Consider the following 16,049-nt stretch of genomic DNA (forward strand, 5'->3'; position numbering starts at 1 on the left):
GCCATTTTCAATTAATTATCAAATGTAATGCGAACAGCTATCCAGGGCCGTAGGCCGTGGGTCGGAGGCCTCCCTCAGGGGTTCTTTGAATGGCTCCCTTAACACTTAATTTTTATAAATATTTATGCGCATTCAATTTAATTTATTTGTAAATAGCAATTTTTGCATCGGCATTTCCTTTGCAACTACAAATATAAAAAATTATATTGCTTATTGCCACTGCCGCTGTGCATTGTTGACACATAAATTGAAATGTTGCATGTCTCACACAGATACGCATTCTCGCACACATACATACCCGTTCGCATCCGCGGGAATGCCACACATGCACATATTAATTAATGCATATAAATCATAGCATACTTTGAAGCGTTTTCCGCTTGTTACCTATGTAGTTTTTTGTGTTTTATTTCCACATTATTTTCCCGCCCTCAGTGTGTATTGCCATAGGAGTGCCATTGAATCGTGCATTTTTCAATTGCAAATCCATTAATGCGTTTTTAATTTTGTGAGCTGCAATTACGCGGCATTTGTATAATTTTAAGTGCTCGTTTGCATTTTAACACAATTAGCCCAGCCGGGATCACTTAATTTGCCATTAATACGGCTTAAATCCCGCATTCATTCGTCTATCTGAACAGGTGCCATGTTGAGCTCCGGATCACCGAATGCCACACACTTGGACTTTTTGCTGCGTCACAGCGTCAAGATGCTGAACATCTACTACCACCTGGTCACCAATCAGCGCCCTCCCACCGCGGCCCACTCAGCCAGCTCCAAGGCACCCAAGAGCGAGCTCTTCACCCTCAGCAGCGGCGGACGGGAGCCACCGGGGGCATCGCTCCAGGCTCTGGGTTACTTTGCTGGCGATTACGTTTACATGAAACTTTACAACATTTTAAGAGGTGCTAATGACAGCTACAAGGTAAGTCGCGCCACGGACTCGCAGATTCAGTGCGAGCAACCGCCATTAAGTCGCTGGTGCTTGCTGGTTGCTTGTGTTGGTGGTGCCGAAATGGCAAAAGTTGCGCGGCACGTACACTGAGATTTGCCAGGATCCCGCAGCTCGAACTCCAAAACCAGGAACAGTGGCAGCTACATCTCCTTCTCCTGATGCACGTACAACGCAATGCACCGTTTTATATGCAACACTTTCGGGCTGTGCCGCAGCAAAGGCAATGAGTTGTAAAAATTCAGCCCGCGACGAAATGCAGCCAGCGTAGCATCTTCACTTGACTTTTGCCACTCGCAGCTCAAAAACAAACTTCTCCCCAGCTGACTGACTTAATGTCTGAGTTGCATTAGCACTGGACCATCCCACACCCACCACCATCCCCATCCGACCCAGCAAACTAAGCAACTCGTTCGCTTTTCTTTCCGCAGATAACCATAAATCACGAGGCCGGCAGCTTATTAATTTGTCTCTTGAAGACCTCCCTGAACGCATTGAGCTTCTGCCTGGAGGCCACGCCGGGCGCCTCACCGCCGGAGCTAAAATTAATCGAAGAAATTCTCCACTATTTGACCAAACTCATAAATTATGCACCCGCCGAGTGCGTTGCATGTCTGCGGCAACTGCTGAAATATTTATTCGGCCAAAATTATGCCAGCCAAGTGGTGCTGCAGCCGGCCGATGCCGATGTCGATGGCCACCACTCTGCCTTCATACGCCCCTACTTTGCGGCCAAGGGCAGGGGTCATGGCGCCGGCTCCACATTGTTGCCAACCATAAATTCAAAAGTCCAAGCAGGAGGTGGAGCGGGAGGAGCCGCAGCCGAGCAACCAATTGATACTGGGCCACTCCAGGCCCTGGGTCTGCTTTTTGTCCAAGGCCTTCAGCCACCTGCTCCGCCCGCGGGCGATTGCGTTCGGCTTATAAAGCTATTTGAGCCTTTGGTCATCTACTGTCTGACGGTGAGTACACTTTGATAAAATGGCGCACTCTGATACTACATATAGTAATAGTTATTTATATTCCAAAATCTGTACATCTATGGTATATCTAATCCATAATAATGATATATTTAAAAAGGTATATATAATAATACATAATATATGGTTTAACTTCATAATTAAAATTAAACTTATTAACTAAAATATTATATGAACTTCAATTATTTTGAAGAGTGTAGAGAACCAACCGATGGCTAATTAATTTTAGTTGTAGCCAATTTGTTTGATTAAAAATGCAGAGACACGAATACTACCCGTACCTAGAGAGTGGCCTTTAATCTTTTACGTGTGTGAAGTTTATGTGAGGGGTTTCAGAGTGCATCCACTGATATTTTATTAATGGCAAACATTTTCCCGGCTCCAGTACACCTGCATGTAATATTATTTCCCTTTGCGTTGCCCGCCTTTGTCTTCACAGCTCTTCATGAAATCCAATGCACTCATACAGGCGCCCATATTGCGGCTACTCTCCCAATTACTGGAGCTGAACGTTACCTACAGCATATTGGATTCCAAGAATGTAATATTTGAGCAGATACTCAGCAACTTGGATCTGATAGAAAGCGGTATCGATAGGTAAGTAGTGGAATAATTGGAATGTAAATGATTATGTAATTCCTGATGTATGTAATTGCAGAAATTCGTTAATCATCATTCCCCCAATGCTGAGATTCCTCATTCAACTGACCCACAAAAGCGACCGGCAGCTGATCACCATACCCAAGATTATCAGCATTACAAACAACCTATTGGCGAATGGATCCGTTCGGGATGTGGCTTTGCTGGCCCTCAAGACCCTCAGCTACGAGCTCTTCTTCATGCAGAGTCAGATAGAGGAGGCCCTGGACGGCGACTCTGGCCACAGTTCCAGCCGGGCGGCATGCCAGAGTCCGTTGAGTGCGACCCCAACTCCGGAAACCAGAGAGGCCTTGATGGCACAACGACGCGAGCTCGACACGCAGCGGGAAGTGGTTCTGGGCATGCTGGAGAAATTCATCGAGGCACGGCCAAGTCAACAGGTATTGGCCTTGTTGCTGCTGTTCGAGCGGAGTGGCCAACTGACGGAGTCCCCACCCCCATATCACGGTTCTCAGGATGCGGATGCCGTGTACGGAGCACTGTGCCGTGGCCTTTGCACGCAGCAGTGGCGATTGCATTCCGCCGGAGATTTGCGGCTGGTGGAGTGCTGCTTCCGCAACAACGAAAACTATGTCCTTGCCGACAGTAAGGGATTCCTGCAGCTGCTGCAGCTGTTCATCGAGCAGGTGAGCGTTAAAATATGCAGTGGCCTAAAACTTGACAAAGCACTCAGGCCATTCACAGATGCCCGTCAATGCTTCAATTACGGCATGCATTAAGACTCTGCCCTTGGGCACTTTCCGGAGTCTGTCCGATTGTCTGACTGCCTGTCTGCGGTATCCGCCTCGATTGAAATCATAAATATTCGCAATACCTGCTTAAATATTCATGTGCACACACACTTGCACTCGCACTTGCCGCTTCACTTGCACTTGCGCTCGAAGGCGTCGGGCAATCTGTAATATTTATGAATACAGACAGAAACTTAAAATCCAACTCGACATGCAAATGAACACGAATCTGTCTATCAGTCGCCGGTTTGGTTTGGTTTGGTTTGGCAATCTGCCAATGCAAATGACATATGAATGTCCTGAGTAGGTGTCGCTGGGCTTGTGTGGCATCCACTTAATAATATAATTGAAGTAATGCCACAAATTACAACACTCTCAGTTTGCCGGCAATAGCCGAAGTTCGGCTGAACTGGTACTTAAGCTCGAATTGATCTCAATGACATTAAATTGCGACTAACCAGAGATGTTCCGTCTCTTGGATGACAAACAGTTGCTTTCAATTGAAGAGTTGCTGCGTTGTCACTCCTTATTTTCCTGCAACTAAAGCTTGTCCAACACCTGTAGGCCCCACCTTGTTGCCTCCAACTTCCTGGCGAGCTCATCAACGATTTGTCATTGCCCGTCCCTCATTCCGTCCGACCGTTTGTTCGTCCGTTCAACCCTTCGTATTTTACATACACACGAATGCACTTAGTTGCAGTTACGGGGCAATTTTTTATTTGGTTGTGTGACTGGTTGGTGTTGGTGTTGCTATTGCTGTTGCCACTGGTGTTGCTGATCCATGTGGTACTGTAGTTAATGTGGCACATGTCGTATACGTGACATTTTTAATACCTACGCTTCAACGCCGCACATTTTCAACTATTAATGCGCATTTAAGCTACACATGCATTAACTGTCGGGTCGCCCGGCTGGCATGAACTCCTGGTCTGGCATGCCTTCAGGGCTCTGCCACGCCCCTGGCCCGAAGTCCTCCTCCCATCCATCGCCGATTGCCCCGCCTGTGCCCCATTTGGCCCTCCGTTCAGACCAGTCAACCGTTATGCTACAGTTAAAACCAACTTAATTACACAGTCTCGCTCGCCAGTATTAGTGGCAGGACCTTCCTGTCTGTGTGTGTGTGTGTGTGTGAGCGCAAGTGTGGGTGGTTATTGGTACTTGTCGTAGGCAGCCGATTGCATGTGAAGTCTCTCCTCGAGTGCAGCCCACCTGCATCCACTTGTCTAACACTATTAGCTGACGGCCACCCGACCCCCAGCCGCTGCCAAAACACCCTTATTAATGACCATCTGACACTTTATTGCCGAAGGCTATTCAGCCTCATTTAACTTGTAAATTATGCGCTCGGCTTAAAAACTTTAACTAATTATCGTTTATTTAATTTGGGCATACTCGTGCAAAATAAAAAGAAGTGCGGCAAGAGGCGGCGGAATTAACAGAGTTTCACGGCGACTTTGCCGCTCAGGTGGCATGAGTAATTAAGCTTGGCCTTCTCTGCCTTCACTCGAATATATATATATATATATATAAATGTATATTTTTATAAGAGCATTTATGTGGTATGTGGGCGTGTTACTAGTTTACGGCACCTGCATTTTAATTGAAATTGAAATTGCGCCGCAACTTAAATAACATTCTGCGTGTAAACATTGACTGGAGGAGGCAGGAGGCGGGGTGTTCTCCGGGAAAAAGCTTATTTAAAATGCACCACCAGCCAGCGGTCCGAGCCAAGAGGCACAAATGGAATTGCATTCGCCGCCAGCCCACATGAGCAGGACTTTTCGGACGTGGGATGGGGGCATCCGTTCTAATTACTGCTGGAAAATATGGTGATGTTGGCTCTGGCAACTTTGTCACACAAATTTATGCAAAGTTTCACACTTTACTGCACTGGCGGTCAACAACGAAAGGAGTCATCAGCGAACGAACTTACAGCTCTCTGCATCTCACCCGCTTTTTGTTTTTCCTATTCCCACATATTTTCCAGGACGTCGGCAACTTTGGTGATTTGGCTTTAGCTATGGTTATGCTGGCGAACGTAATCCTTAAAACCGAGGAAATTTATTTAGTGAATCACATAAAACTTTATTTGAATAATAATCCAACGGCCGAGCGGCGGATTCAGGCCCTAATGCCATCGACAGGAGGAGCACGGTGGCAGGACGAGGCACCATCAACATCTTCGGCCGCTGCAGCTGCCAGGGCTGCTGCCTCCGTCTGCCGTTCCACCATCAGCGAAATAAACTACTTTGCCAAAGTGCTAAGCGAGAAGCTGCTTTCCTGCTTAGATACCATAATGGCCCTGGACTCCAGACTATCCTCGGCTGCCAGTCACGCCTACTGCCAACTGGCCGGCCGCTTTGTTAACGCCCTTCACAACGTCTGCTGTCGCTCCCGGCACAAAGATGCCCTTCAGTCGGTCTTCCGCTTGGTGCTTGCCGAGTCCGAGTTCCTATGCAAATACTATAGCCTGCTGCGGATGAGTGTCGCCCGCCGTGGTGTGCCCGGGTCGCTGGATGCCGTTCTAATCGCGTGCCAAAGGTTGGCCCTGTCCGTGCGATTGGAGGAGCCTATAGCCCTGCTGGAACAGGCCGCCCAACTGTCGGTCAGACGAAACCTGCAGCGGGAATTACTGAGAGAAGTTTGTCGCCCAAACATGGTAAGTACACTGAAAATCAGAAAGTTTAATTTAAGTTTGTCAAATGACAATGTTGGAAAAACTGGAGTTTCGTTGGATGTCAAGACCGCGTACGATATGGTGAATTCGGAAGCTGACATTTGTCGCACTCTCCATATTGCGGTTAACCACAATGGGTCGTTGGTTAAAGCGTTTGGTTCAAACTGCAGACATCCAGCGGTGAGCAGTAAACCTTTACACCGCTTGCTTACTTCAAGCACAGTTTACAGCGGGGCATAATTTTAATTGATTGCCACTCGAACATGCGCCACTTATTGGCTAATGGCCCGTAGCGCCCTCCAATCCGGCTAACTCCACCCCCAACCTTCGCCCTGAACCCAAACCTGAAGCAAATCACGATTGTCCACTAATTGCAGGGCTGTGAGTGGAGTGCGCAACAAGTGCGCCAGTTGTTCGACGGCCGGTATCTGAATTTCCTAATTGCTGACCACTTGGAATTCCTTTGCGAGCTTTGCCAAGAGCGTCCCGAGTGCGGCTCATTATTGCAGGTGGCCCTCCTCCGGAACGCGCAGCAATTGAAGCCGGTGAGTTGCGAAAGACTTTTGCATAACAAAGCCATTCATTCGTCGCATTTTCGCCACAGCAATCCATTCGCCTAGTCCTGCGGCTGCTGGGACGTCTTTGTGAGTCCACAGAGCGAAGAGCCCCTGGAGGAGTCTCCGGCGGGGATGCAGAACCGATATTGCAGGCCCTGCAGGTCCTGAGTCGCCTGCACCAGCTGCACGAGGGACACCGTTCTCTGCAGCTGCCCATGGAGCGGATGGCCCGGCGATTGACTGCCCAGAGCGGGAACGGCATCAGGAACGTCATCTACGAACAACTCATCGAAGGCGAGCTGGCCGGGGGAGACGACCAGGACGCCCTGCGAACCCTGCTGTAAGTATTATTAGTCATCGAGAAAAATTGTAATTTTTTGCAGCGGTGAAGATATGTTGATGTGGGGGTGCACCACCTATAGTTTTTTCAAAACATTAATTAAAATGAAAATATAATCTTCATAAAATTATTCAAGTCAATGACAATGTTTTTGAAGTTCATCATTATTATGGAATTTCTATTTTTGAATAACAATCAGTACTTCTCTATGAGCCAACAAATAAGTAAGCTCCCCAATATATTCAAAATATTCCATCCACCCCACTTTAAGCGTTTTCCAATCCAAAGTAAATACAATGAACTGGAAGTAGAAAAGTACTCAAAGTTCGGATCAACAGACTCTCATTATATCCCTTGATGCTTTTATTTATGTTTCATTGCTTCCCATCGCAGTCTGAAGGACTTGGAGTGCCGCCAGGACAATGAGACTGCAACGCCGTCGCGCATAATTGATGAGAGCTGGCTCTTTGCTCAGGTAAATGGGACAAGCACTTGGCCATTATGGCGCTGCCACAGCTAATTTGTTGTCCTTTTTCACCTCCACCCTGCTTTTCCTGCCTTTGACAAAATTTTCCCGCCCAAACAGCTAATCAAATTCGCCACCCAGCACGAGGATGCGCCTCATCAGCAGAAGCAACTGATGTTGCTGCTCCTAGAGATTCAGTCGGAGCCGAAGCTGAACCGGCTGCTCCGAAGCCTAGGGGCGGTACAAGAGGCTAAGATACTGCGTCATGCCATCGCCGGCTCTCTGGGTGCAATGGTGGCTGCCTTCCGGCAGAAGTGCATTCAGCACGCCCCGCACATCAACTACATGCAACCGCCGCCGCTGGCGCGTGTGTCTTGCTCCCTGCTCTTGGCAAGGGTGGCGGCCACAGCAGAAGCATCGCCTCCACCCAATGGCGAGCAACTGGACATGGCCAGAGCAGTCGCTGCTCTGGTGACCGGCGTACGGAATGTGGAGCAAACAGCACTCGTATACATCGATGCCCGGCTGATTGAGAAATTTGTTGGGGAGCACCTGCTGCGCCAGGAGCATCTCCCCCACTTGCTGGGCTACCTGGGCTGGTTGGTTGGGGCTGTCAAACAGATTTTGGCAAAGCCATCGCGGCACGAGTCCGAACAGGATGCACTGGGTGTGTTACTTGCTACCGTGGATGCCCTGCTGTTGCAGCCACGTGTCTGGAGGGACCTAAACGCCAGGTTAGATCCAGGCCCACGCTGCGATCTACTCGAACTGTTGGACCGTGTGTCTGGGTGCATACTGCAGGATACCATTTTCTATCAGCGCCATCGCCTGGAGAAGGGCAGAGCCAACAAGGGACCGGCTCCGCAGGCGATTTTTCTGGCCAAATTGATTGAAACGCAAATTGATATCGAGTCCCAGGACAGCGGCAGGGTCTTGGCAGGCGACGGGGATGCTCGCCTGCAGTTCGCCGGCCAGGAGCTGGCCCAGATCCAAGTGCCACTGGTAAGTGACGTTCGGCTGGCCATTTGTCAGTCTGCAGCCCAAAAGCTCTTTCCACTTACTGCCCCTTTCTCTGCTTCTTCACTTTCAGAGTCTGGTGGCCTCCATTGGCATCTCCTTGCTGCGTACGCACCAGTTTTATGCCTACGCGGTAACTCCGCACGAGCTCATCCAGCAGCCAGAGGAGCAGCAGAAGCAACAGGCCGATGGCAAGCTGCCCACCATTCCTGTGGACAGTCTGAGCGATGTGGATATCCTGCGTCAATTTGTCAAGCGGTAGGTAGGACAAGGAGGTCCTTAACTTTAAGCTCAATAAGAGGGTAAGAGTACTACGCGTGGCTTAATGTTTTGTAAAATATCTAACCCAAATCTTTCACAATTGATCTAACTAACATTTAATAAGGGCTATCCTAATATCTTTGGTGTATTGCTCACTTATTGCGTGAGAATCGTTCTAATTAAATCGGATTAAACCATGGGTAGTAGCTTAAACCAGGCAAGTTATGATTTTTCACCTTGACTGTAGGCGGTATTGTCCTGGGGCTGGTCAGATGTCCTTTCGGCTTTGCTTATCAACTGACCAGGGTCTATTGCATTGTTGCTGTTGGTGTTGGTGTCGCTTCTGTCGTTTCCATTGTGTTCAACAGCAACAACAGCAACACAGGCGACAGCACAACCAGAACAACAACAATAGTAAAGTTGCTGACAATGCTCTGACAGGAGTGACGAGCGCATGGCAGCTACATGGAGCGATGATGAGGACGACGATGAGGATGGGTGGATGAGTAAACCGCAACTGGAAACATCAACATCCTGTTGTTCTATTACAAACACAAGCACATATGTATGTGCGATTGCGGTACTAGCCGTAAGACTTCATTGTCCTCGTCATTGTCCTTGGCTGGGCCCGGCTTGTTTGCCTCGTGCTTGTCACTTGACAGGCTCCCCATGCCGCCATTGCCATCGCCATCGCCATCGCCACCGCCACTGCTTTTGGCTATTGCTATTGCTATTGCTGTTCCATTGTTTCGATGGCAGTCGTCATCATTACGCTGTCAGGCCAAAAGCTGAATCGTCATCAGCCAGGAATTGGGCGGAATAATTGTGCACGGCTAGCTGACTAACTGTCTCTCTTTCCGCATCTGGTCCTGGGTCTTTGTGGGCAGCTTCAAAAACTCCAGACCCTTAAAGTATGCAAGGACTCCTACTCCCCGACTCCTTCCATTTTACCGGATTCCCGGATCAAGTCGGCAAGCCAATCCATTTTTGGCTGTTGTTCTGGCCGACGAGGGCATAAACATCAAAACCACATCAGCACAGGGAGCAGCATCAGTGCAGCGATGAAAGCTGCGGTACTGCGATGCAGCGGTGAAAAGAAGCAGCGGTGGTGCCCAAGGATGATAACGACAAAATCCCCCAAAGGGCTGACGGAGCGGAACATCAACAACTCTATTAGAGGAAACTCTGGCAACGACGGCGCAGAGGATCAGCATCAGCATCAACATAGACATGCATTTTGGCCCAGAATGTTGGGCTAAAGAGGGCATAGGGCGGAGGTAGGGGTCTAAAAGCTGGCTAAAAGACACAGCAGGAAAAGCCGCCGTTGAGGCAGCGTGCGATATAAACAAATTATGAGCAGCAAAGTGAGATAAATGCATGTGTGCGTGCTGCAGATGGCTGCCAACAAAAGACACGTCATGCCAGGATGCGGATGAGGATGGAGATGGAGGATGATGGAGGGAAGGCGGAGGCGGAGGCGGATGCGGACGACTGCCTTACTCCAGCAACTTTGTTGCTAATTGCACAGAAACCACCACGATAGAGAAACAACCCATCCAGCCAGGATGGATGATGAGAAGTTTATGCTTCACTGGTTGCCTGCAGCCTGCGACTAGAGTAATCGAAGACTAATTGACATTTTCGGCCAACTAACATATTACTTTGTACACACACAAATTTTGCATATACATACATGTTACACACATATTTGATATTGCATATATTGCATATTTTAAATATTTGAAGAGGTCGGACTAATTGAATTAAAATTTCAAGCATTGGCTGAAAACATTTTATGCAGAAATTTCCATTTTCAATTAATTGCACACACTCCGAAACGTAGTCAGGAGTGACATAGTCAGGAATTCCAGAAGCTGGTAATTAAATTGACACTTATGGGCGCTCACTATCCTCTCGATTTCAGACTCGCCATCTTTGGCTTCACCACCCGGCAGCAGTTTGAGGAGTACTTCATGACCTGCCTCCTGCTGATCAATAAGCTGTACGATGAGCACATGGTCGATCAGCAGGAACAGTTCCAGATCAAGCAGGTCTGCCTCCAGGCCATCCTCGAACTTTTAATGACGTACAAAACTTTTCCCATTGTGGGCCAGTCCGGCGGACAGTTCCATCACACGACTCGTTGGCATCGCATCACTTGTGACAGCATTAGGTGAGTTTTAGTTGTTTTACTCAATGGTGTTCGTTGTGTCCTGGGTGTTCCATGGCGTCCATGGCGTCCATGCTGTTTCTCCCAGGCTTGTTGCCAGGCTAAAATTTATGAAAATTAAAATTCAGAGCGCAGTGGGAAAAGTTTTTAATGTGTAAATGGCAAAAAGTACAAATTAAATGCGAACGGCAAAAGTTGAGTCTGTGAATGAGCGCGTGTACATCCTGATTCTGTTCGGCTCCCCGTCACACACACACCCATATATATTATATCGTTCCGATTCTCGAAAAAAAAAACTTCAACTTTAAATGCACAACTAATTTGTTAACATGAGAGCGGCCAAAAACAATTTGGTAAATAAGTTTTTCGTTGCTTTTACAATGTCTGCGCTTTTAATTAAAAGCGACAAAAAGTCTTTTTCGGAGCCACCACGATATGGTATATCGTGGCGTGACGTGAACACATGAATTATGAAAATAATTTTAAAAGTTAACGAATGCCAAACACTTTTTATATGTATGCCTCGGCACTCCCGATTCAATTGCCTGAAGGAACCAAAAAAAAAAACAATAAAAAAATCAGTCATAAAAGTTAAAATACCAAAAACTCTGTTGACAAGCCCTAGGAAATTTTTTGCCGAGCACATATTTTCGTATTAGTTGACCAAAAATGACTTTTACTCATCGTTGTTAGTGTTGTTTTTGGATGTAATACGAAACCCCAACCGAAGCTTGCATTCCGCTTGTTGACTTTATAAATTAGTTTTTAATTACGAGCAAATACTTTTTACTTGCAACTCTCGTTGCTCTGTCAACAGGGCGAATGCGCAATTTAATCGATACGAGTTGGCAGCAATTATGACACGCATTATCGCCACCAACAACCCGACGCATTTCCCACACATCACTCAGTTACACATTGTATATGTACGTGCCATTTTAAATGCATTTTCAGCCTAAAGAAACTGCACAAGGTGCAGCTACTGGTGGACGGGTGCAATGTCTTCTATCACCCCAATCTGGAGCGGCAGCTGGCCCACGACAATGTGATTGGCACACGCACCTTTGCGGCCAATCAATACGATCTCAATTTCAGCTGGGCCCAAATGGAGGTGCACGCCGGCGGGGGTCTGGGGGATGCCCCCGCCACGGCGGACATTAAGCAGTCCGGGGATGCGGATGTGCCTGACATGGCAATGCGCAACTATCGCCATTTTACGCAGCTGTCGGGAATTGACTTTCGCAGCAGCACGCAGCTGGTCTTTGACGTACTGCAGCAGATGATCGAGGTAAGTCCCTGGTCCGCGTTGTATGTCAAACTTTTCCCAGCATCACGTCCAGCCATGTCCCGTCCCCGTTACGTAGCGTGCACGGCCTGCAGTCGTTGTGCATCCCGTGCATTCGATGGCTTTTAATTTGATTATGCATGCTGCTCGGCGGACATTACGATGCCAGGCCGTGCCAGTCCGTTTTTGGAGAGATCCTTTGGCCCGCCGCGACTCGTGATTTGGCATTAATTCAATTTGCAGCTGCAAGTTGCTCTAACTCTTTTCGCATTCTACTGACTCGCCCGACAGCTGAATCACATTCTGGTGCTGCCCAATTTGGTAAAGTTTTGTGAGATCTGCGAGAGTCGCGACCACATCAAGTGGATTAAGGAGCGGTGCCTCAAGCTGCAGGAACAAGTGGCCATGGACGACACGATTTCGCATCAGGTAAGGGACAGCCTACAGAGACTTTTAATTACTGCTCATTTTACTATTTTTTCGCTTTTTACAGCATATTATATACCTATTGTGCCGAAGCCAGTCACTCCTCATTCCAAGCCTGAGTGAGCTACAGAGCCTGTGCTCCTTGATTGGGAACATCTACTTGAAAAGCACGCACAGCTTTATACGCATCGCCACTCTGCAGGGGCTCCTTTGCCTCCTCGAATCCTGCAGCAAAACCAACACGACCATGGGCCGGCTTAGCGAGGAGTTGGCTTTGCTGCGAGCTCTTATTGTAGGCTACATCAATCGCCATGGCATCATTGATGAGAGGTGGGTTTGGTAAAGAGTTTTCGGTTGTAACTTGTCTTCTGTCAATAATAAGCTAACCCCGTCGCCTGCCCCCAGACTTTATCAGGCCAGTTTCAGAGTTTTGGAACATATTCGCAGGTTGAAAGTCATACCTGGTACCTGGCATCATCTTCAATGCAAAGTCATCAATTGTTCTGGAGGGGTTTGGTTTGCCATGAGCTTCTTCCCAGCTCCTGCTGTTCGAGGAGTTATCTGCTCCTCAGATCCAGTCACTAATGGCAAAAGTTCTCATTTCGCATTAGTTACCCTGGCTCATCGGCATCTGTGCTGGGAGCTCGGTGCAGTGTGCTGTGCTGGGTGGCCAAGTTTCACCTGGTGGCTCCGGGTGGCTTCTGGTGGAAGCTCCCTCTGCTTTGGTGTTTAGGGTGTTATCAAAAACTTTTCAAGGACTGCGCCGGAACCAGCCAGCCGCCTTCCCAAAAAAGGATACGCCAGAGGCAAAGGGAGTTGATATAACTCGACAACGCCCAGAACATCGATGAACCATGGCCATTGAAACTTTGCTGTTGCCACGGCTGCCTTCGATAGATGGTGCCTTAGTCAAGGGCAGCCTCTGATCAGTGTGGTTCTTGTTCCACTTTTTCCTCGTTGTTTATGCTCGCCAGCGGATTCTAATTATTGACGGAGCAGCTGCCTCATCGTTTGCGGGATTTGATGGAATTTCATATGCTGCACTTTTGCATTCGCCTTTGCCGTCGATGCCGTCCCTGCCACACCGCACGCAAGTTTGTTTTGGTACTTTGGCAGGTCTGGAAAATGCGTCAAAACTTTAACTATGTGTGCACTGTTGCGAGCGGGTTCAACCTTGAAAGAAATAACTCAAATTCCATTTACGAAAACAACTTTTATTGAGCATACGCAGCGTATGCGAAACCAATATGCTAAAACCTCAGCGAAATTTTCACCATCACACCAGGAACCACGCACCAGGCAGCAGCATAAAATCAATGTTTGTTTCCTTCAATTGGCTGCCCAGTTAGAGCCTCTCACCAAACTGGCCAAACTCACACCCAGTCCTCGCCCCGAACTAATTATTTTCTAATTTTCCATAGAAAGGCAATGAGGGGGATTGGGTGATTTGCGGGAGCGCTTTGTTGGCAACAGTGGAGCCCAGCAGCGGATGCAATTCCGCGGTCATCAGACTTGTAATTAATTTAGATGGCTACACCCCGACAGGAGGGCACTAGGCCTGGATTTGGGGATATCGGTTTACTAAACAGTTCTGACGTTTCGTCTTTTCAGTCCGCTGCCGTTCAGCGTGGAGCACACGAAGCTGGTCTGGACGCTCAATTACAGCCTGATCGAGTGGACATCGAAATTTGTGCCGCAATGTCATCTCTTGTCAAATACAATCATTGCGGCCAGCAATTTCCTGAAGACGACCAGCAACGAGGAGTTGTACTTGTGTGTTCTGCATGTAAGTAAATTCACAAAATTGCATTTGATTTCACATAGTCCTCTTGTGCTGTCACGGCATAAATATTTTGTCGAAAAGTTTTTAAAACCAATCCGTGGAATCAATCAATCAAAGTAGCTTCCTCTTTTCCCCGTCAAACAACCGAGTCAAGTGGTATTACTTAGCATGTCAGTTAAATGGATGTCAGCCTTGTCTGGCCGCCATCAGGCCACTTACTAACTGTCAGCCAACTAGCCATGCACCAAATCTGACTGCCATTGACCGAAGTAAACGCTGCGCAACCAAATATCCAACCTCCAACCTCGAACCTCGAACCCTGAGCCGTGAATGGCAGTGGCTAAGCCATAGCGTCGTAGCCCACGTTGTGCTTAATTGGTTTTTTGATTGACAATTTTCAAAAGGCACGGCATGCGATAGCGGACCGAGCTGTCAGACCAGCGGCGGACCCAGTTCTCAGTTCCCTGTGCCCAAAAACCCCACGGACGGAGACGGACCGCAACCAAGGCTGTCATAACTGACGCAGGCGGACGGGTTGGCTCCCAGCACCAGAATGGCAGAAGCAACAGTCAAATGTTTATTGGCCAGACCGGAACTCCCATGCGCTGTTGGTCAACTGGAGTCCGAGCCCCAAATTGAGCGTTATCAAACAGAAAAAAAAAACCATGAAAGGGAGAAGAAAAAGTTTGTTTTAATCGTCGGATTGTCCGCTTCATATATGGATGTTTTAAACGAGTACACACATACAGTAGGGAGCAAAATTGAGTACATGTTGAAAATTTGATGTTTAGGTGCTCATAACACATAAACGCGAAAGTAAATGGTAACACCTTTTTTTTCTAAGATTATATATCTTATTCATAACAAAATGGCATATTTATTTTAACCATTAAAGAAGCCGTTTACTAGATATAAATTAAAATCAGTAGCAACATGCAATATACTCAGTTTAGAACCTGTCGTGATTCGAACTGTATTGTTGCTTTTATTAAAGAAACCCCTGTAATAATAAGTCACCTTTCACCATCATAACTCAGAGAGCGACACGTCAAAGAAAGTTTCTTCATTGATCTAAAATTTTCTTTTTGTTTTTGTGATAAAATGAAAAAAACATCGTCAGATCAAGAGAACAGCATTGTTTCTTTAACAAATCAAGGTTTCTCAACGCGTGCCATTGGAAAAAAACTTAACATAAGCCAATCAGTGGTGGTCAGAGTCCAAAAAAGGAAAAATGTGAAGTCAAAAAATTTAAGTGGTCGCCCTCGCCTTTTTTTTCCTACGCTCAGGAGGCGAGCGTATACGTAATTTGCTGCCATTTAATATAGAGTTGAGATTTTAATTGCAGTTTACGAGTATGGCGAGCGGCAAGTAATTAAAAACTGTTTTTGCGCTGAATACTTCCGGGAAATGTTCGGACGAAAATTAAATTCGACTTTTTAAGCAATTTATGAAATTTGCACGCAATTCAATTGTCCCATTTTGTTGCTTTCGCTGGTTATGTCCTTGTTGTTGGTTATGCCTTTTGCTCTTGCTGTTGCTGCTACTTTTGCCTTTGGTCCTGCTCTTGTTTTGCTCTGAATGTCAGCATTCAGAGAAGCGAGCGCCCGGAGAAAGCAAGCCGAGGGGCTGGGATGGGGGCAGGAGAAAGCGCAATGGCGCGCAGCGACAACAGCGCCCATAACAATAACAATTTGCCACTCAATTAGCGTGGCCATTACTGAAAAGCCACTTAAGTATGCAATGA

The 16,049-nt window shown here is 47.4% G+C and overlaps 1 protein-coding gene across 2 annotated transcripts in view; it reads left to right on the forward strand.

Moving 5' to 3' along the window:
• Positions 1–16,049, forward strand: part of LOC6501358 — a 38,785-nt gene that overhangs the window by 16,231 nt on the left and 6,505 nt on the right. For both annotated transcript variants that reach the window (XM_001955029.4, XM_032452522.2), the window contains exons 12-26: positions 642–925; positions 1,384–1,914; positions 2,372–2,529; positions 2,591–3,218; positions 5,311–5,982; positions 6,378–6,545; positions 6,605–6,897; positions 7,291–7,372; positions 7,484–8,365; positions 8,454–8,638; positions 10,566–10,814; positions 11,766–12,099; positions 12,388–12,525; positions 12,590–12,852; positions 14,134–14,308. In XM_001955029.4, coding sequence (XP_001955065.3) covers positions 642–925; positions 1,384–1,914; positions 2,372–2,529; positions 2,591–3,218; positions 5,311–5,982; positions 6,378–6,545; positions 6,605–6,897; positions 7,291–7,372; positions 7,484–8,365; positions 8,454–8,638; positions 10,566–10,814; positions 11,766–12,099; positions 12,388–12,525; positions 12,590–12,852; positions 14,134–14,308 — 5,042 coding nt within the window. The remainder of the gene's footprint in view (positions 1–641; positions 926–1,383; positions 1,915–2,371; positions 2,530–2,590; positions 3,219–5,310; positions 5,983–6,377; positions 6,546–6,604; positions 6,898–7,290; positions 7,373–7,483; positions 8,366–8,453; positions 8,639–10,565; positions 10,815–11,765; positions 12,100–12,387; positions 12,526–12,589; positions 12,853–14,133; positions 14,309–16,049) is intronic.

Source organism: Drosophila ananassae, chromosome 2L (genome assembly GCF_017639315.1).
Source record: "Drosophila ananassae strain 14024-0371.13 chromosome 2L, ASM1763931v2, whole genome shotgun sequence".
NCBI classification, from domain to species: domain Eukaryota; kingdom Metazoa; phylum Arthropoda; class Insecta; order Diptera; family Drosophilidae; genus Drosophila; species Drosophila ananassae.